The sequence below is a fragment of the Manihot esculenta genome, chromosome 11 (genome assembly GCF_001659605.2).
Source record: "Manihot esculenta cultivar AM560-2 chromosome 11, M.esculenta_v8, whole genome shotgun sequence".
Classification (NCBI taxonomy): Eukaryota; Viridiplantae; Streptophyta; class Magnoliopsida; order Malpighiales; family Euphorbiaceae; genus Manihot; species Manihot esculenta.
The window spans coordinates 2,968,280-2,989,075 of NC_035171.2; the positions used below are offsets into that span (position 1 = coordinate 2,968,280).

The following is a 20,796-nucleotide window of genomic DNA, read 5'->3' on the forward strand; positions in this document are numbered from 1 at the left end:
ATTGAACAGTCCTGGCAATCTTCACTAACTCGGGATCTTCGTGCTGTTTCAGAGCCACTTGCTCTAGAAACACTGGTGTCACTCTCATCTGTGCGAGCAAAGCACCCGTACCAGATAACTGCAATTGTAACCCTTCTTCCACGAGCTTGTAGAAATCCTTCACCACCGGTCTTCTCTCTACTGCAATGTGGGATAAACTGCCAAGTGACTTTCGGCTTAAGGCATCAGCTACAACATTAGCTTTGCCCGGATGATACTGGATCTTACAATCGTAATCACTGAGCAATTCTACCCACCGTCTCTGCCTCAGGTTTAACTCTCTCTGACTTAAGATGTGCTGCAGGCTCTTATGATCCGTATAGATCTCACACTTTACCCCATAGAGGTAATGCCTCCACATCTTAAGTGCAAAGATAACAGCTGCCATCTCCAGATCGTGTGTCGGATAGTTCAGCTCGTGCTTCTTCAGCTGTCTAGAAGCATAAGCTATCACTCTATCATTTTGCATCAACACACAACCTAATCCCACTCGGGATGCATCACAGAACACTGTGAAATCGTCATCACTGATCGGCAGAGCTAACACCGGTGCTGAAGTTAACCGTCTCTTCAACTCTGCAAAACTTTCCTCACATTCCTCTGACCACACAAACTTTTGATTCTTTCTGGTCAGTCTGGTCATAGGAGCAGCTATCTTCGAGAAGTCCTAAACAAACCTCCGATAGTAGTCTGCCAAACCCAGAAAACTCTTGATCTCTGTCACTGTAGTGGGTGTAGGCCAATTGGCTACTGCCTCTACCTTTTTGGGATCTACTGCTATACCTTCCTCTGATACAACATGTCCCAAAAAGGAAATGCTCCTTAGCCAGAACTCGCACTTGGAGAACTTGGCATACAAGCCATGCTCTCTCAAGGTTTGCAGCACTATCCGCAGATGCTGGGCATGGTCCTCTGCATTCCTGGAGTACACCAAGATATCATCAATAAAGACGATCACAAAACGATCCAAGTACTCCCTGAAAACCCTGTTCATGAGATCCATGAATGCTGCAGGGGCGTTAGTCAACCCAAACGGCATCACAAGGAACTCATAATGCCCATATCTGGTTCTAAAAGCAGTCTTAGATACATCTCCTTCCCTGATCTTCAACTGATGGTATCCGGATCTCAGATCTATTTTAGAAAAACAACCTGCTCCTGCCAGCTGGTCGAATAGATCATCGATCCTGGGTAAAGGATACTTATTTTTTATCGTGACTTTGTTCAACTGTCTGTAGTCGACACAAAGTCTAAGAGGTCCATCCTTCTTTCTGACAAATAATACTGGAGCACCCCAGGGTGAGGTACTCGGGCGGATGAAACCCTTAGCTACCAAATCCTGTAACTGCTCTTTTAACTCTCGCAACTCTGCTGGTGCCATCCTGTAGGGAGGAATAGAGATCGGTCTGGCATTGGGCATCAACTCAATCTCGAACTCTATTTCCCTATCAGGTGGTAGTCCTGGAAGCTCTTCAGGAAACAAATCTGGGAAGTCTCTAACAACTGGTACTGAGGATGGTTCCCTAACCTGACTGTCTAGCTCTCTCACATAAGCTAGGAACCCCTGACACCCCTTCCGTAACATCCTACGAGCCTGGAGGGCTGATATCAAACCCCTAGGTGTCCCTCTCCTGTCTCCTCTGAAGACACACTCTGACCCATCCTGGTCTCTGACACTGACTACCTTGTCTCTACAGTTCAGGGTAGCATCATACGTAGATAACCAGTCCATCCCTAGAATGACATCAAAATCTGTCAACTCTAGAACCACCAGGTCAGCTGGAAGGTATCTACCCTCTATGCACACTGGACTGAACCGACAGACTGACTCTGCCAAAGATGGATCACATTTGGGTCCACTGACCCATAGAGGACACTCTAACGGAGACACCATCAGACCCAACCTCTTTGCAGCTCTAGAAGAAATGAAAGAGTGAGAAGCACCGGGGTCCATTAAAGCATACACCTCTGAACACCCAATGATGAGATTACCTGACACCACCGTGTTCGACGTGTCTGCCTCCTGCTGAGTCAGGGTGAAAATCCGTGCTGGGGCTGACGGACCTGCACCTCGGGAACCCATCCCTGATGAAGAGGCTGCCCCTCTTCCTCTTCCTCTGCCACTGCTTGGTGGTATGGCTGAAGCTACGGGCTGTACTACACTGCCCGCACTCATCTGCTGGGATGGTGCAACCAAAATCGCCTGAGGACATTCCCGTGCATAATGTCCCTCCTGCCCACATCTATAGCAGGCTGTGGATCCCAACTGACAAGCTCCTCTATGCTGTTTGCCACACCTCTTGCACACTGGAAAATCTGCGCCAGAACTGGAGCCACTACTCATTCCCAGACCCGACTTAAGCCTGTTCCAAAACTTGCCTCTCTTTCCTCTGAATTTCTCCCATCTCATCTTACTTGCACTTGCTGTACTCTGTGAGGAGGAACCGGGTTTAACACCAGAAGACTGTGCCTTAACTACACCTTGACTTATGGCACTGGCCTCCATCTTTCTAGCAGCATCCACAATAGAGTGGAAACTTTCCTTCTCCGCATGAAGAATCAAAGAGAAATACCTGGGATGAAGCCTTGTGGCATATCTCTTTGCCTTCTTCTGATCTGTCTCATATGCCTGACCGACATATGGCAACAATTCCAGGAACTTATCTGTATATGCATCAACACTCATCTCCTCCGTCTGTCTCAACTGCTCAAACTCCACAACCTTTAGTTCCCTGGAACTGTCAGGAAAAGCCCATCCAGCAAATTCGTTGGCGAACTCTTCCCATGTCATACTCTCAAGTCTCGGGTCCACATAGTTCTTGAACCATTCTCTAGCTTTCTTACACTTTAAAGTGAACCCTGCCATCTCAATAGCTCTACCATCATCTGCTCCCAACTCACTTGTTATCATTCTAACTGCACTGAGATACTCAAAGGGATCATCTCCTGTATTGAATTTAGGAGCATCCAACTTTAAGTACTCGGTCATCTTCACCTTACTTCCCCCTGAAGAACTGGGTTGCTGTGCTTCCACAACAGGGGCTACGGGTTCAGGAGGTGGTGGTGGAGGAACTGGTTCCCTCACTTCAGGTTGTACTGGACTTGGATGAACAGGTGGGGGTGGATACATGTGATATGGTGGATAAAAGGAAGGATAGGGCATATATGGCATGTAGGGTGGATATGGAGCAAAGCTAGAGTAATCCGACGTGCCTCCCATTGGGTACTCTGGGCCCTGAGGAAAGGGTGGATAACCAAACCCCGAGGCCTGCATACCTCCCTGGGACTCCCCCATACCTTCTTCTGACCTTCCTACACCCATGCTTACATCTCTACTCTGATCCTCTTCCATCACACCTCTTTCTTCTACTGACCTTCCCCCTCTGCTTACTCCTCTCCTGCTCTCGTCAGAAGACCTTCTCGGGTCTCGTGACGTTCCTTCCCTGCTTGACCTGTGAGATCTTGCCCTTGGCAAGGCAGGTGGACGAGCAGCTGTACCCTCACTTACAGGTGGGACTCCAGTCAATCTCGCGGATCGACGAGTTCCTCGCATCTTCACTCTCTAGGAAAACAACAAATCACATAATACATAAGCAACACATCAAAAAATGCACATGCATAACTCATGGCATTGCAGCATATCGACAGGACGAACATCCTATCCTCGTGGACATGTTTTTCCTATGATGCTTGACCTGCTAAACCTCTCTATGAGCCCAACTCTCTCTCTAGAGGTCCGACCATATGAACCTAGGGCTCTGATACCAATCTGTAACAGCCCGGAAACCGAACTGCTACCGGCACTAGGATCCAGATCGACTTAAGGTCGCCGGGACCCGTAGTAAGCCTGCTATCCTGTCTGTATACCTGTGAAATCCCATACATGATCATACATTTGCTGTAAAAACATAAAAGTTTTCTTCATTCCAAGGCTTAACCTGTGCATGCACTCTCTCTGTGCTCTACTAATCCCTACTAGAGCTCCTCATGGCTCTAGGCGGATCAATCTCATAATGTTAAGCCTGGTTTTGCTCATAAACAAGAATAAAGAAACATACATAAACTGATCATGTGACTCCACAAAGGGATTACAACTTTTATAAGTCAAGCACTATGCTATACACTGTACATATACACTATCTCTATACATTTACATGTCCACACTAGCTATTACACCACTCTGTACTTTTCCTGTACCCTGCTGAGTTCTCTCTGACCTCTGAACCTGCACAACTGGAGTTAGGGGAGAGGGATGAGCTACGATAGCCCAGTGAGTAGAATAGTAATAAAATACCAGGTGATAAAACATGCTCTCATGGAATGCAACACATAATCACATCACCTCGGCCGGACGGATCAAAACTCCCTCTATCTCATCTGGGGTACCTAAGTACCATGTGCCTGGTCCCCGTAGGGCTGTTCCAGGTCTTTGTGTGCCTGGTCCCCGTAGGGCTGTTCCAGGTCTTTCCTCTGAGGGCTAATGAATCCTCACGAAGTCCGTGCCGTCTCACATAAACAATGTACAAGGAGCAATGCCAAGTACAAGGATAAATGCAATGCATCATCTTTGTGTACACTAATGCACTCACCCTATAGCATATTCATGATGCATGAAGCATGATAAAATATCAGTTCTCATATTAAAACATTAAGTTAAATTCCACTCACCTTTGGTTATCTCTGAATTGACTCTGCAGGTTCTGACACTGGACTCACTGCTGACTTCCCTGATTCCTCTGGTCCGTACCTACACAGGTGGACTCAAATGAGGGACTAAACTCACTCAAGAACATCTCTAAGCAACTCCCCAAAACCCCGCTAAACTCACTCAAACCAACACATAACACATGCTAAAGAAAGCTGGACAGGGCACTTTCGGCGGCAGGTTCGGCGGCCGAAACCCTACTCCAGAGACGAAACTCATGCATGTTCGGCGGCACCTTCGGCGGCCGAAGGTCTCGTCCAGAGACGAAACTCACACACTTTCGGCGGCCAAACTCCCTCTTTCGGCGGCCGAAAGTCCCTTTCTAAACCGAAAGCCTAGCTTTCGGGGGCAACCTTTGGCAGCCGAAACTGCCTCCACAAGGGGTTCGGCGGCCGAACCTTCCTTCGGCGGCCGAACCTTCCTTCGGCGGCCGAACCTGGTTTTGCCCGAAGGACAGAACCCTGCTCTGTTTCATGCAAACTTTGCCCAAAAACCTACAACCATGCATATCAACTACTCCCAACTAGCATATACACATATATATGCACAAAGGGGTCTAAAACTACCCTAAAACCCCAAACAAACACAGCACATAACACTTAAACATGGTTGAACACCACAAATCATCAAAAACCTCACCTAAACCTAAACATGCATACTACCCATACAAACTTCAGAAAACCTTTCAAAAGCATCAAAGAAGCTCAGGATCTTCACTTACCTCTTTCACAACTTGAGGATGAAGGATCCTAACGTGGAGATATGAAGAAAAGCTCTTCCAAAGCTCCAAGCTTCAAAACGTGGTTCTTTTGCTCAAAACCTTCAAAAGTCACCAAAACTCTTAAAACTCTTGAAAGATTTGCTGAAAATCATGGAAAACATGAAAGTCAACGTAGGAGAGGCTGAAACTCACCTCTGGCTGCAAGTGGAGGAGAAATAACCTCCTTCCACCGACCCTTGGCCCTTTTATAGGTGGCTGGCCAGACCACCTTCGGCAGCCGAACGTGAAGCCGCAACCATGCAATGTTCGGCGGCCGAAAGTTACCTTCGGCGGCCGAACCTTTGCATGTCTCCCTTATTGCTTTTCTTTCAAAACTCCATGCTTTTAACACGTCAAAACATGAAAACAAGTGAAAATACTTTGGAAAACATATGCATTACCCTTCTCGAGGGTTCCGACACCCGAGATTCCACCGGACTACAGGAATGCCGATGCCGGACTCGAGCCGGGTATTACAGCATGTAAGGTTTTGGGTTGTTTTGGGTGTTTGAAAGGCTTGTATGCATAAGAGGCTGAGTTCTGGATGAACTCAGGTTCGGCCGCTGAAGGTAGTTTCGGCCGCCGAACCTGCCTGTGGATGCATGGTTTGGCCGCCTAACCTTGCCCCCGAAAGTTGAGTTTTGGATATGGAGCAGACTTTCGGCCGCCGAAGGTGCCGCCGAAAGTGCCTGACTTTCGGATCTGGAGAGAGACTTCGGCCGCCGAAAGTGCCCCCGAACCTGCATGGCTTTCGGCTCTGGAAGGGACCTTCGGTCGCCGAAAGTACCGCCGAAAGTGCCCTGTCCAGCCCTTTCATGGTTGTTTTCTCTGCATGTTTTGAGAATGTTTTAGGGGGTTTTTGGGGAGTTGTTTATGAGTTGTTTAGAGTGTGTTTGGCACCTCATTCGAGTCCACCTGTGTAGGATCGGACCCGAGGGACCGAGGAGGCCAGCAGTGTTAGCTGTTGCAAAGTCAGTCCAGCGTCTACCAGAGGTGAGTAGAACGAAACTATGCTTTTAAATTAATGAAACTTTTAGCATGATCATGCATCACGAATGCCATGTTATTATAGGTTGTTTGCATTAGAATTCACGAATATGTTGCATTGCATAATATGATGATGATGTGGATGGATATTGGATGATCCTTAGCCCTCAATATGAGATGAGATGACATGATATGATGATGATATGGTACGGAAGTCCAGGAAGACCCATTCTACGTCCCTGGCACTATGTAAAAGAAAAGTCCAGGAAGACCCATTCTAGGTCCCTGGCATTTTGGAATGTTATGATATGTTATGTAAGGGAAAAACCAGGACCCATTCTACGTTCAGGCACTATTAGATATGTAGAGGGCTATAGGTGACAAGTCCGTCCTTGATGTGATTTGCTGTGACGTGATGCATTTCATAATGGCACGTTTTACTTAACAGTTTTTAGTTCTGCTCACTAGGCTTTTTAGCTCACCCCATTCCCTTAATCCCCAAGTTTGCAGGTACGAGACAGTCCGGGAAGTCAGCTAGAGTAGGAAGTTTTATGTATGTAATAGCTAGTAAGTGGACATGAGAAAGAATATGATGTAATGAATAGTACTAAACAGTCATGTAATGTAAAGAATTGTATTGAGGATAGAATTGTGCTTGGCCCTAGTGTGTGTTAATTCCCTTTTTGGTATATGATCTTTCTAATGAAATGTATTAATGATGTTTATGTAAACCAAACTTAAGGTATAATATGTCGCCCAATTGGAGCATTTGATGAGGGCTCCAGTGTGGGGTTTATGATTATGAGTTGTGCATGCACATGGTAAGCTTGGTAAATGAAAGAAAAAGTTTAAAATCTTTATGTATATGTATGATCATGTATGAGATTTAACAGGTATACAGGATGTATATTAAGCTTGCTACGGGTTCCGGCGGCCTTAAGCCGATCTGGATCCTAGCGCCGGTAGCGGTCCGGTTTCCGGGTCGTTACACACTTATACTCAGGGCAAGATAAAAATAATGTTTCAAGTGATAAATAAATATTTTAAGATGAAAATATAAAATGTGAAATGCAAATTTTATATTTTATATATATATATATATATATATATATAGTATTCCGACGTAATTAGATTTTTAAAAACACTCAATAAAATATAAATATTATTTAAATCAACTTATAAAAATTATAAATCCTAAAAATAGAATCTGATTGATCTAACTAAAATTTATCTTTTTTAATTTTTAAATCACAAAAATTATTATTTAATAGTAGAGAAAATAAATTAAATCGTAATAATTTAAATAAAAGGGATAAAATTCACTTGTTCAAATTTTGAAATTTATAGTCAGAATATTAATTTAAAGAAGAATGTAGTTTGAAATTTTAAAAATTTATGAATTGATTAAATTGAAAAGGAGAAGATTTGATTTAAAAAGAATTTTTTTTTTGAAAATGACAAAGTAAACCTCTGATTTTCAGGAGTGAGGAAGGCTGGTTTTGGGACCCTTTCCGAACCCAGAGCTCTTATTATATATATATATTTTTAATTCTTTTTATATTCATGAGATTTTTTAGGCTTAGTATAATATATATATATAATATTAGATAAAAATTATTAAATAATTTAAATTAATTATTTTAAATAAGGGAAAAATAAATCTCGAAGAAGTTATTTGAATTAATTTTTTAAAAAAAAATGGAAATTGCGTCCGAGATTTTTAAGATCTACCCTTTTTTTTGGGTTGGAAACTTCGACTGTTTTTCAGTCTCAAGTCCACTGCGTGCTTTGTAAGTGGTAACCAAAATCTACGGGCTCGTCCCTTGCACCAAATATTTGACTCTTTTCACTTAATTTAATTAATTTTTTTAATTATTAAATAATTTAAATAATTTATTAAATGTTGGATAAAAATTTATATAGTTAAGTATTTGTTACTTATTGTTAAAAAGTAATTTAATATATTAAAATCATAAAAAAATTATTTGAGATATTTTTAGGTAATTAAGAATTTGTTAAAAAGGAGTAGTAGCGAAAATATTTCTAAAAATTATTAGAACAGCAAAATTTTTAACTGAGAAAAAAAGTAGTTTAAAAACAAACAAATAAATAAGAGCAAGGGTCCTATTAGCCCGAAAGTTTGATAGGGCTGAAAAATATTCAAAAATTCGTCAGGGTTAGAGAATGTCCGGATACTCACCAAATTGAAAAGTGTCTGAAAAATCACCAGAGCTGATTGGGGCGAGAAAGCCCAAAAATTCGCCAAGACGTTAGTATATCGCTCGGATCAATAAGAAGGAAGCAAGGATAGTGTGCGCTAGTTTAGATAAAAGTTGACTTAGTTCGACGGGCTAAACTAAGGCCGCACGGTTCCACTCAGAACAGTCGATATGATTTACACTTCAAGACCATGACACATTTTGTGACTAGGCCACCAAGAGAGTATTCGCTAGACCAACGACCAGGGGTCAACCTTGATTAACCAAATTTTCAAGCTGTTATTGTGACCAAGTGTTAAGTTTGGTTTGTTATTTTTAATTTTCGTAAGGCAATTGTTATTTATGGGCAGGAGAAGGTTATACGACGCGAACAGGAAAAGACCAATCTAAATGAGCCACGTGGAGTAGGTAAAACAATGTGAACATGTAAAGGCCAATTTAAATGAGTCACATGCCCTAAATTATAAAGACAGCTGTCATCTTTGAATTTAAAAAATCGAAAAACAGGGGGTAACTTTTGATATTACACAATAATTTGATACTCAAAGAAATGGTCACGTGACAAGAGTCTGATAAGACTATACCCGATCCCACCGAGAGAAAAAAAAAGACTCGAACACTTCTGGTCAGCTTCAAGTCGATTCAATTCATCAGTACTCGCCCTCTCAACTACAGGGCGAGACTCCACAGGAAATTATTGTTAATGCCTGTAATCACGGGACCCCGACCAATTAACTCAAAAGATCCTTTATCAACGAGCCGGCTATATTATTGTCAAATTTTTAAAAAATATTATAATTAATCTACCTTCTTACAGTATAAAAGATAAAGATCACAGAGACAAATGTATGCTATTCTCTTGAACAATTACTCTTAAATTCTAAGCAATCCTTTATACTCGCCCTTGTTTTCCATGTATTGACTTGAATATCGGAGTAGCTGCTGTAGGCGTCAACCACCTCACGTTCTCTTTCTTACAGGATTGACCAATCGCAACACAACTCTATTCAGACCACAATAGTTTTGTTTCAACAATATCAATTACTAATCTATTTATATGATTGAAATTATACAAGAATAAATTTTAATGGGTTAGAATATTTATTTTTGTTAGAAGAATCATATTTCAATATTATATTATTTTAATAATATTATTTTTTTATAGATTTATATATTACCACCATAGCGAAAATTTTTTTTTCTTATTTTATAATAAAATTGATGATGATGAATCGTGAATAAATGATTGATAGTTTATATTAAAAAATATATTTGCAAAATATTTATAATGGTATCATTAAAAATATTTTTTAATTAATAAAAAATAGATAAGAATATCAATTTATTTACTTTTTATAAAATTTTATTTTTTAAATATATATTTATGTTATACTCTCATTATCTCATAATTTTTATTTATTTTAATTTTTTACATGTAATCAGAAAGGTAATTTATTTTATTAATTTTTCAATTATACTATTTTAAAAATATTAAATTTTATTAAATATTAAAAAATATTTTAAATATTTATTTAAAAATAATAATTTATAATTAATTAATTTGAAAATAATATAAAATTAAATAAAATTATAATAGTCAATTTATATATTATTATAATAAAAAATAATAATTCAAAAATGATAAAAAAAATCAAGAAAAATAATAAAATAAAAAATATATTTTATTTGCTTATTTAAATTGTACTCCTTTAGTTCCTACATTCGCCATAGAGTAATATGTTATCTCAAATTTAAGGTTTTTTTTTTTTTTTTTTTTTTTTTTTTTTTTACTTTTTACGCTTAATTGGCCGTGGATTAGAATGATCGGAAATATATATTTTTTAATAAAGAAAAAAAAAATAAGGAAATTGCGTCCTCAGACCGACTAAACTTTGAGATTTGTAAGATCTACTCCTTTCTTTGGGTTGGAAACTTCGGCAAAGGTACAGCCTCAAGTCCACTGCGTGCTTTGTAAGTGGTAACCAAAATCTACGGAATGGTCCCAACCTTGTACCAAATATTTGACTCTGTTTATTTTATTTAATTAATTTTTTTAATTATTAATTAATTTAAAATAATTTATTAAATGTTGGATAAAAATTTATATAGTTAAGTATTTATTACTTATTGTTAAAAAGTAATTTAATATATTAAAATCATAAAAACAAAAAAAGATTTAAGATATTTTTAGGTAGTTAAGAGTTTGTTAGAAAGAAGTAATAGCGAAAATATTTCTAAAAATTATTAGAACAGCAAAATTTACACGCACCATCGTTTACGAATTCATTTGAGTTTTTAAAGGGCTCAAAATCCGTTTGTGATTTTTGTTTGTAATTCGAGGAAATCTTGCAGTGATGGAAGGTACAGAAATTATTGCAAGGAAACGACAACGGGTCAATATATATGACTTCCCCTCAAACTGGGGCAGGATCAGGTTTACTTCCAGTCTCCTGAGTGTACGACGAGTTATTCGTAACTGGAGACGTCTTTCACTTTCTCGGGTGTTATATATCTGAGATTTTCACCAGTCGGGAGTAGTGGACTTGTCTGATCAGAGAGAATCAAATAAGTGTCAGGAAAAGAAGGAAATGGACGGACAGAAAGCAATGGTTTCAGTCACACTATGGCTAATCTTTGTTCTGCTGTGTGCTACTCTGGGAAAATTCAAACTAGCTGCAGCTCTCGTCGACAGAAGAAAGCTTGCGTCCAGTACCTCGGGTAGGGACAACTTTTTATATCCTACGTTCTTCTTGCTCATTGCCTGACTTTGTTGATTTCTGATACTGGGTTTTTTTCTTTTTGTAAAATAATTCTAAGGTTTCATAAGCATCGATTGTGGGGCGGATCGAGATTATTTGGACAAAGAAACTGGAATATTTTACAACTCTGACAAAGATTTCATAAACACTGGAAAAAACGGGAACGTGTCTCCTGAATATGATTACAAGGATCCTTATTTTGGACATGTATTCCAAAGTTTAAGATTCTTTCCTAAAGGAAGAAGGAATTGCTATACGTTGAGACCTGAGCAAGGTAAAAATCAAAATTATCTTATCAGAGCATTCTTCAGATATGGAAATTATGACTCCAACAATGAAGTTCCAAGGTTTGAGTTGTATCTCGGTGTTAATCTTTGGACGACAGTGCAACCTTCAAGTCCAAATTCAGTACGTGAGATTATTCATTTTTCTTTAACTGATACCATTAAGATCTGCCTCGTAAACATTGGCCATGGAACACCTTTTATTTCAGCATTGGAATTGAGGCCTCTCAACCCTTCCATTTATAGAATTGAGTCCAAAGACCTATATCTAGTGGAACGATATGACCTTGGTAATAATTCGACCAATAGATATGTCAGGTACAAGGATGATGTTTATGATCGGTTCTGGCTCCCATGGACGTTTGTCGATTGCATTTCATTGAACACCACCTCAAATATTGACGTCCAGAATAGCAGCAATCCCCTTAGAACACCCCTTCAAGTTTTAAGAACTGCAGTCCAACCGATGAGTCCCCTCTGATCATTTAATCACTCAATTTTCACTAATAATTATTATGACTATGAATACTATGCCTGCTTTCACTTTGCAGAAATATTACAGATTTCTCAAGGTCCAAGAGAATTCACCATCAATTTTAATGGTGAAAACTATGGACCTTTTACCCTCCAATACTTGCAGCCACTCAGCATTTGTACTCGACCTCGTAAATCAAGAACCATTGGATATGTTTATTTTTCTATCGATCCGACTGTACAGTCTCACCATCCACCAATCCTCAACGCCTTGGAGATTTTCATTCCGTGGATGGACCCCGTTTCCCCCACAGACCCAGCAGATGGTAGCTACATTGTTCAATTTATATTTCTCTTCCGCTCTGTGATTTTACATGATGCTTATTTTCTCACCCTGTGATCTTTCTTGTGAATTAAATTAGTTGATGCTATAATGGCCATCCAGCAAACATACAATATTAATAAAGATGATAGCTGGCAAGGAGACCCATGTATGCCTAAAGCTTATTCTTGGACAGGCTTGAATTGCAGCTACTACAATAATTCTCCTAGGATCATCTTTTTGTGAGTTCTTTTTCAAATTATCTTTCTGATAAGACTATAACCAACAGCATATTATAAATTTTTATCAAGATATACAGCTTCTATTTTGATTAAGTTTCTCAACTGATGCTTTTACTCGGCAAATCATGAGCAGGGACCTCAGTGCAAGTACATTGAATGGAAGCATTTCTTCCTCATTCTCCAAGCTCAAAGCGATACAGTACTTGTAAGTATTAATTGACTTGTAATTAATAAATTTTTGGTTCTGAGTTAGATTCTACAGAAACACCAGCTGCCCACTACCATCTGCTGTTTCACTTAGTTACTACCATATTTCTGTGGCATCTATTTATGCTGATTAAAAAAAAAATCTATTGATAGGCCGTTTCTTTGTCTTTTTAGAGACTTATCAGGCAATGAACTTACTGGAACAGTTCCAGAATTCTTAGCACAACTGCCAAATTTAACTGTTCTGTAAGTTAATTAGCTTTGATAATTGCCATGAGAAATTTCAGCTTAGAGTATACAGGTGATTTACTTCATAGTCTTTTGTTTTTTCCTCAGAAATTTAACCGGAAACAAGCTCACAGGTTCAGTTCCTCGGTCTCTTGTCCAAAAATCTAACAGTGGTCTATTGCAGCTGAGGTTTGAGCTACCTTAGATCCTTCATCTGTAGTCAATCTATGTAGTTGGTCTAAAGTTGGCCGTGTCCAAATGCTTTTACTTTCTTTTAATTTTGCATCTTTTCAATTGTTTTTCCTACATACGAGGTGAACAGTTTCTTCTCTTATGGTTAGGCATCACATCATAATCAGTCATATGATAATTGATCACTAAGATATTTAATGATGTTCTACTTAATGCCAGCTTGGACGGAAACCCAAATCTTTGCCACACAGATTCCTGTGAGAAACAGAAGCGAAATTTTCCACTTCCAATAGTTGTAGCATCCGTTGCAATACTTACGGTGCTTCTCAGCAGTATATTTGTCTTTTGGAGAATGAAAAGACGAGAAGGTAATATTTCATTTTACAATCATGATCATCTTCATTGCTCCAAGGATGATTCCACTCCATCTATTTTGATGCTTTCCCAGGAACATCACAATCTAAGAAGGAAGGATTAGTAAATTCAAAGAATCGATCTTTTACTTATACAGATATTGTCAGTATTCCTGATAACTTTGAAACCATTATTGGAGAAGGAGGGTTCGGAAAAGTTTACATGGGGACTCTGAAAGATAACACTCAAGTTGCTGTCAAATTGCTCTCTCAAAATTCAAGGCAAGGCTATAAGGAATTTCAAGCTGAGGTCAGAGAGAAAGATTCTGCAATTCTTTTATTGACTTGAATTATTTATTCTCTCTGTCAACCTTGACTTCAAGATTTATACCATATGTTAGCTAAAATGGATTAGCAATTTGGAATGCAGGCACAACTGTTGATGATTGTTCATCACAGAAACTTGGTTTCTCTAATTGGCTACTGTGATGACCGTCATAATAAGGCTCTGATTTATGAATACAAGGTTAATGGAAATTTGCGAGAGCATTTATCAGGTAACCAACTTATTCTATGCCTCTCATTTTTCTTGAACAACACCAACTGAAAGAGAAGATTGTTTACATATTTTGATTGCAGAGACAAGTGGAAGTACTTTGAATTGGAATGAAAGACTTCATATTGCAGCAGATGCAGCACACGGTTCCTATCTGATCCATTTCAGATTATTTAACTTTTCTCTTCATTGATAATTTCTTACTTCTTTGAGTCATCTAATTCTCTATGGGGAGTTGCAGGACTGGAATATCTACATAACGGTTGCAAGCCACCCATAATCCACAGGGATTTGAAGACTTCCAACATCTTATTGAATGAAAAATTGGGAGCAAAGATATCTGATTTCGGGCTATCAAGAGCTTTCACAAATGAAAGTGGTTCACATATAACAACTCGTCCTGCAGGCACACTCGGCTACCTGGATCCTCAGTAGGTTCTCATCTCCACATTTATTCTAATGCTCTCTAAACTTTTTCAGCTGGTGATCTGCTGATATCCAGTTTCTTTTCATTTTTCAATTAGGGCTCAGTCATCAGGAAACTTTAATAAGAAAAGCGACATATACAGCTTTGGGATAATTCTACTTGAGCTGATAACTGGTCAACCTGCCATAAGAAGAGACTTCAATGGAGAAATTATTCGAATACAAGAGTGGGTTACACCAATATTTGAGAATGGCGATGTCAGAAGCATAGTTGATCCCAGGCTACAGGGAGACTTCGATACCAATTCTGCCTGGAAAGCTGTGGAAATAGCTCTGTCCTGTGTACTGAATACAGCAACTCGAAGGCCAGACATGACTGATGTATTGATTGAACTGAAGGAATGTTTGGGTATGGTAACAGCTGTTGTTGGATCTCAGAGGATGGATAGAGGAAGGACAAGATCCATCAATTCACTTGAAATGAGGTCTTTGGAAATCTACACTGAAACGGCTCCTAGTCCAAGGTAGTCTCATATCACGTCCCGATGTCAATGGTAGGGGTGTGCATCGGTCGGTTCGGTTCGGTACCGAATCGAACCGGCCAAAACCGAATTAACCGAATTGTTTCAAAATGTAAACCGAACCGAACCAAATAAGATAAAAAACCGAACCGAATCGAACCGAACCGGTTCGGTTCGGTTCGGTTCAAAACCGATTTTTGAAACTTTTTTTCTAATTTCATTGAATTATATTATAATTTGGGCCTAATAAAAATTGATTTAAACCTAATATATTTAATTAATCATAAAATTCAATCAATTAATCATAAAATCCAAATTAATCAACAATTCAAACATCAAAACAATATCAACAATTAACCTAATATACTTAACCTAATATACTTAATCAAATATAATAGTTAAATTATAAAACAATTCAAACATCAAAACAACATCATCAGAATATAATAATAAGTAGTCCATACTTCATATAATCCACTAACAACCAACCATAAATCCACATTCAGATATCCTCCATTTAATAAACATAAAACCTAATAAAATAGTTAATTCCAAAATATCCATCAACAGTTATATCACCAACAATCAACCCTCTATTCTTCAATTTCTCCATTCTTCAATTTCTCCATTCTTCAAATGCCAAGAAATTATAAACAGCAGTAAACCCGGCCTTTACTTCTCTCTTGCTTCCCACTGTGGAATAAAGTCATTGAGCTCATCCAGTAAATAAGTCTTTAAGTGCTGATTACTATGAAAGTTAAATTTGATGTTGGAATTAAATTTTCTGTCTAATTGAAAAATGGTTTGAGCCTTAAATTCATCTGTTTATTTTAGATGTTGATTATTATCAACTCTTACATTTTCTTTTTGTTTAATATTCTGAAACAGCATGTTGAAGATCATCACTTATATTCACTGAATTACATGCATTGGGGTGATCCAAAAATGTGGTATGGGGTCCCAGGGAAGGATGCCATTAAATTGGAAGAGGCAATGAGAAAGCATTTACCTGATCTTTTTTAAGAACAACCTGACTTGCTTCATAAGCTGGTGAGTAAAGAAAAACATGAAAAAAAATATTAGAATTATTAAACTAAAATTCAAATGATTAAAACTAAGAGGTTCCAGTTTTACATTCTGCAAAAAAACACAAACATCTAGACAATTTTGACCTAGCCTATTAATGTGTTATGCACTTGCATGGGCACCAAACTTTTCCAAGTTCTGGTACAACCTGACAATTATGATAGAAAAGAAAATTATAATTACAAGAAACTTGGAAACAGAAGCTCCCAAAACTAAGAGCAGATCTCTAAAATAATTCTTGGCACCACTCGTTTAGCATAAAAAATCAAATAACATAAACAAGACGCAGTTCCACAAGCAGTAAATCCATCAAATGAACTGTAGCACTAAAACTAAAGGAAAAAAGAAATCAGCAAAACACTAACAGATCAAAGTAGCAACAAAATTTACCAGAAACACAATACCAAAACACTTGAAACAAAACCCAAAAAAGCATAATTCAAACACTTACAGCAACCAAATTTCATCCTAGAAAGAACCCAGAAATTACTCACCAAAAAATGTTCTTAAAAAAAAAAATACCTGAGCTAACTCTACCAACACGGTGAGACTGAGCAACTGAACCTTCTTTGAGTATTTAGAGTGTTGTGAATCACCTGTGAGAGAGACGGCTGTGAAACACTGAAACTTACAAGCTAAACTTACAAGCTAAGTTCATGAAACTTACAGTGAGTCTCGCGAGCGACGGCTATGAGAGAGAGAGACGCGAGCGATGGCCGTGAGAGAGAGACGCGAAGGGTGGCAGGGTGGGTGGCCGGTGGGTGGCTGTGGGACTAGCGACTGGGGTGGGTGGCTGTGGCTACGGATTGAAGACGCGAAGGATGGAGATTAGGGATTTGGTTTGAGAGAGACGAAGGTATGCGCCGCGTGGAGAGTGACGACCGACGCCGACGATTCCGTGGAGAGTGACGACCGACGCCGACAGTGAGGTGAGGAGTCGTCAACGTTGCTAATTCGCGAGGCGGCGTGGAATGGAGATGGGTAGCGTGACTCAGGCTTTTAGATTTAGGGCAAATATAAGGGTACATTTCAAAACGACGTAGTTTAGTGATTTCGGTTCGGTTCGGTCTAATCGAAATTTTTGAATCTAAAACCGAACCGAACCGAAATCACCGATTTTTCAGAAAATTAAAACCGAACCGAACCGAATTAAAAATAAAACCGAACCAAATTTTTAGTTCGGTTCGGTTCGGTCAGTTATTTCGGTTTAAACCGAAATCTGCTCAGCCCTAGTCAATGGGAGCTGAAAATATTTGGTGTGCAAACCTTTATTTTGTATGTTCGCAGGTAATAATTAGATAACTATATTTTAATTCTTATATTATAATTAACGAATTAATTTATATATTTTTTCTTTTCATAATATTCTTATTGTACTACACAATACAAATAAAAGAAACTTTTTTATTTAAAAACTTAAATCCTCTTTCTTCTTTTGTCATTCATCCAAAGGTGAATGGCAAGTTGATAGAGATGTATTATGAAATTTGAAAATTTTATTGTAAATTTATATATTTTCATTGCTTATAATAGTAGTAAAAATGGTTTAGTTGTATAAAGTGTTTGAATGAATGAAAGTATTTGTTTTATAATATTTACTTTGACCGTAAAAGATAAGAGAATTGAAAATGGTAAAAATTTTAAGAAAACTACTAACTTTAAATCTAAATTTTGATTTATTTTAATATATAAAAATTAAAGAAATTAAGTGTTTATAATTACTACAATAAAATTATTACCTCTAAACTAAGTCATAGATGATTTGATACTGACGTGTAGACCCTCTCTAAATCTATTATATTTCGCTTCCTCAAAAGGCAATGTGTCTAAAATAAAATAATAGAGGTCTCAAACTTGTCAACATACTCTCTTACTGAGAAGCTTCCTTGAAACAACCCGAAAAAGGTATCCTGTTTTCACTTCCTGTAACTTTCTGATAAATACTCTTGGCAAAATTCATATACAAGTTGATCCCAAGTCAAGTCAATCTGACTCCATGTCTGCGATGTATGCTATCAAACTCACTATCGGCCTTACCCTGAAGTAATCCATGTACATTATCTACCTTACTGCATCGGTCAACTTAATTAATTCAAACACTTTTATCACTTTTTTTAACCATTTATTTGCAATATCAGCATTAAAAGAACCCTAAAAATCATAAGCCCTCAAACGCTTAGCACGATCCACTATCTCCCATTAATCTCTAAGTTTAGTTATAACTACTTGTACCACAAAATCACCTAGGTCTGTATTTATCTGAAAAGGAATAGCCGATGCTATAGGTGAAACAAGAGGTGGAGTTACAGGTGTAACAGGAGGTGCAACTACAGGTGTCGAGGAAGGTGGTGGTGCAGTCGGATATGCCCCTGATTCAATACCTTGAGAAGCAGAATCTCTATGCTCATCTCCACTCTCAGTTAAAACATGATCTGCCACCCCTTCTAGAGGTGGAGGTGTAACTGTAGGATCCCTAGGAGGTCGGCCAATATTAGCTAATCTAACTGTATGAATACCATAGTCTCGACTTCTATTACCTACTCTAGGCGGCATTGTCCTACAAATAAAAATACAAAAAGAATTATTAGAATATAATTAAGAACACTAACCCGAAAAAAAGTCTACAGAATCTATAAATCTAAGCTCTGATATCAAAAATTATCACACCCGCTCTCTAACCTGTAGGGACGGATATGACTAGAAAACTGACATATTTTTTCCTGAATATATATATATAATGAATACGTATAATCTGCCATAATTTTAAAATATAAGAAAAAAACATGAAAGAGAAGATTAGTGGCTAGTCTAGTTAATTCATAATATATTTACACCACTATTTCCTCTATAAAGATAAAAAAAAAATTATATATATACACCAAATAAAATACATCCAGTAGTATGAGCGTATGCACTCCAAGGCTTAGCCTGGTGGAAAGTGCATCCTGTAGCCTTGAAAGGTCTAAGGTTCGATTCCCCCAACCCCTATTTCAAAAAAAAAAAAGTAGTATGAGCGTATAATTTATATATCATTCTCCAAAATTACAAAAAGTTATAAAGGACTTAGGATTGGTCCGATCTCCACCAGACTCTGAAACTGAAGAAGTGGAAGAAAGGACAATACTAGAAGATGTAGACGTCTAGGAGTGGATCAACTAAAAGAATCTCTAATATTTGGTGTGCAAGACTTTATTTTGTATGTTCATAGATAATAATTGGATAAATTATATTTTAATCTTTATATTATAATTAATGGATCATTGTATATATTTTTTCTTCGCACAATACTTTTATTGTACTATACAACACATATAAAAGAAATTTTTATATCTAAGAACCCAAATCCTCCTTCTTCCTTTCTCATTCTCTCCTCCAAAGGTAAATGGCAAGTTGATAGATGTGTATTATGAAATTTAAAAACTTTATTATAAATTTGTATATTTTTGTTGCTTATAACAGTAGCAAGAATGGTTTAGTTGTATTAGGTGTTTGAATGAATAGAAGTGTTTATTTTGTAATGTTTGTTTTACCTGCGAAAGATAGGAGGAATTAAAAATGGTGGAAATTTTGAGAAATCTATAGATTTTAAATCTAAAGACCAATCTGTTTTAATATATAAAAATTAAAAGATTTAAGTGTTTATAATTACTTGAATTCTATACCCAAAAATTTGTAAAATAGCAGTAAGTCAAAAAAATTTCAAATCTTTTTGTGTTTGTGTATAAGAAAAAAAAAGTTAATATTATATATTTAGTTTCATTTTATACTAAGAGAATTGAAAATTTGAAAGTTTTGAGAAAGTTACAGATTTTTGAATTCAGATACTATTCATTTTAATACATTAAAATTGAAGGATTTAAATATTTATAATTATTTAAATTTTATATCCTAAAAATTTAAGAAATGACGACAAGTCTGATAATTTTAAATTATTTTGTATTTATGTATAAAAAGAAAGGAATTAATGTTATATATTTAGTTTGATTTAATAATAATGAAATTGAAAATGGTAAAAATTTTGAGAAAACTGCAGATTTTGAATTCAGTATTGATCTGATTAAATACTTAAAAACTGCAGAATGAAAAAAAAAAAAAGAGGATATAGATTTTTAAATATAAAAATTTCTTTTAGAGGTGTAGTATGGTGTAATAAGAATATCGTGGAAAGAAAACATAATTTTTAGAGATTTGACCAGCTATTTATATTTAAATTAACGGAGAAATTGATAAAGAAACCGTACACCAGACATAATGAAAATAAAAACATATGAATTTAAATATTTAAATTTTAAAAATATAAAAATTAATTTAATAATTATAATATAATTTAAAAATTAAAGTTTAATTTATTCATAATAATTTTATGAAATAAGTGAAACCTAGGTTTTACGAAGAAAAAAATTAGTCTCCTTTAAATTTCCATCGGATAAGAGAGA

The 20,796-nt window shown here is 37.2% G+C and overlaps 1 protein-coding gene and 1 long non-coding RNA gene across 2 annotated transcripts; one reads left to right on the forward strand and one right to left on the reverse strand.

The window, feature by feature from the left end:
- The first annotated feature begins 11,270 nt into the window (after positions 1 to 11,270).
- LOC110607706 (putative leucine-rich repeat receptor-like serine/threonine-protein kinase At2g19230) lies at positions 11,271 to 15,432 on the forward strand. Its single transcript, XM_043961968.1, is given in 12 exon segments — positions 11,271 to 11,428; positions 11,528 to 12,553; positions 12,650 to 12,791; positions 12,925 to 12,996; positions 13,173 to 13,244; positions 13,335 to 13,415; positions 13,638 to 13,804; positions 13,864 to 14,081; positions 14,202 to 14,328; positions 14,411 to 14,473; positions 14,569 to 14,758; positions 14,852 to 15,432. Coding segments are annotated over 12 exon segments (2,718 nt in total). The 5' UTR covers positions 11,271 to 11,298; the 3' UTR covers positions 15,282 to 15,432.
- Positions 15,433 to 15,713: 281 nt separating this feature from the next.
- Positions 15,714 to 17,525, reverse strand: LOC122725141. Its single transcript, XR_006352590.1, has 4 exons — positions 17,028 to 17,525; positions 16,883 to 16,956; positions 16,284 to 16,321; positions 15,714 to 15,967 (listed from the first exon to the last, which is right to left on the reverse strand). It is a non-coding gene; the product is annotated as an uncharacterized LOC122725141 (long non-coding RNA).
- Positions 17,526 to 20,796: the final 3,271 nt, after the last annotated feature.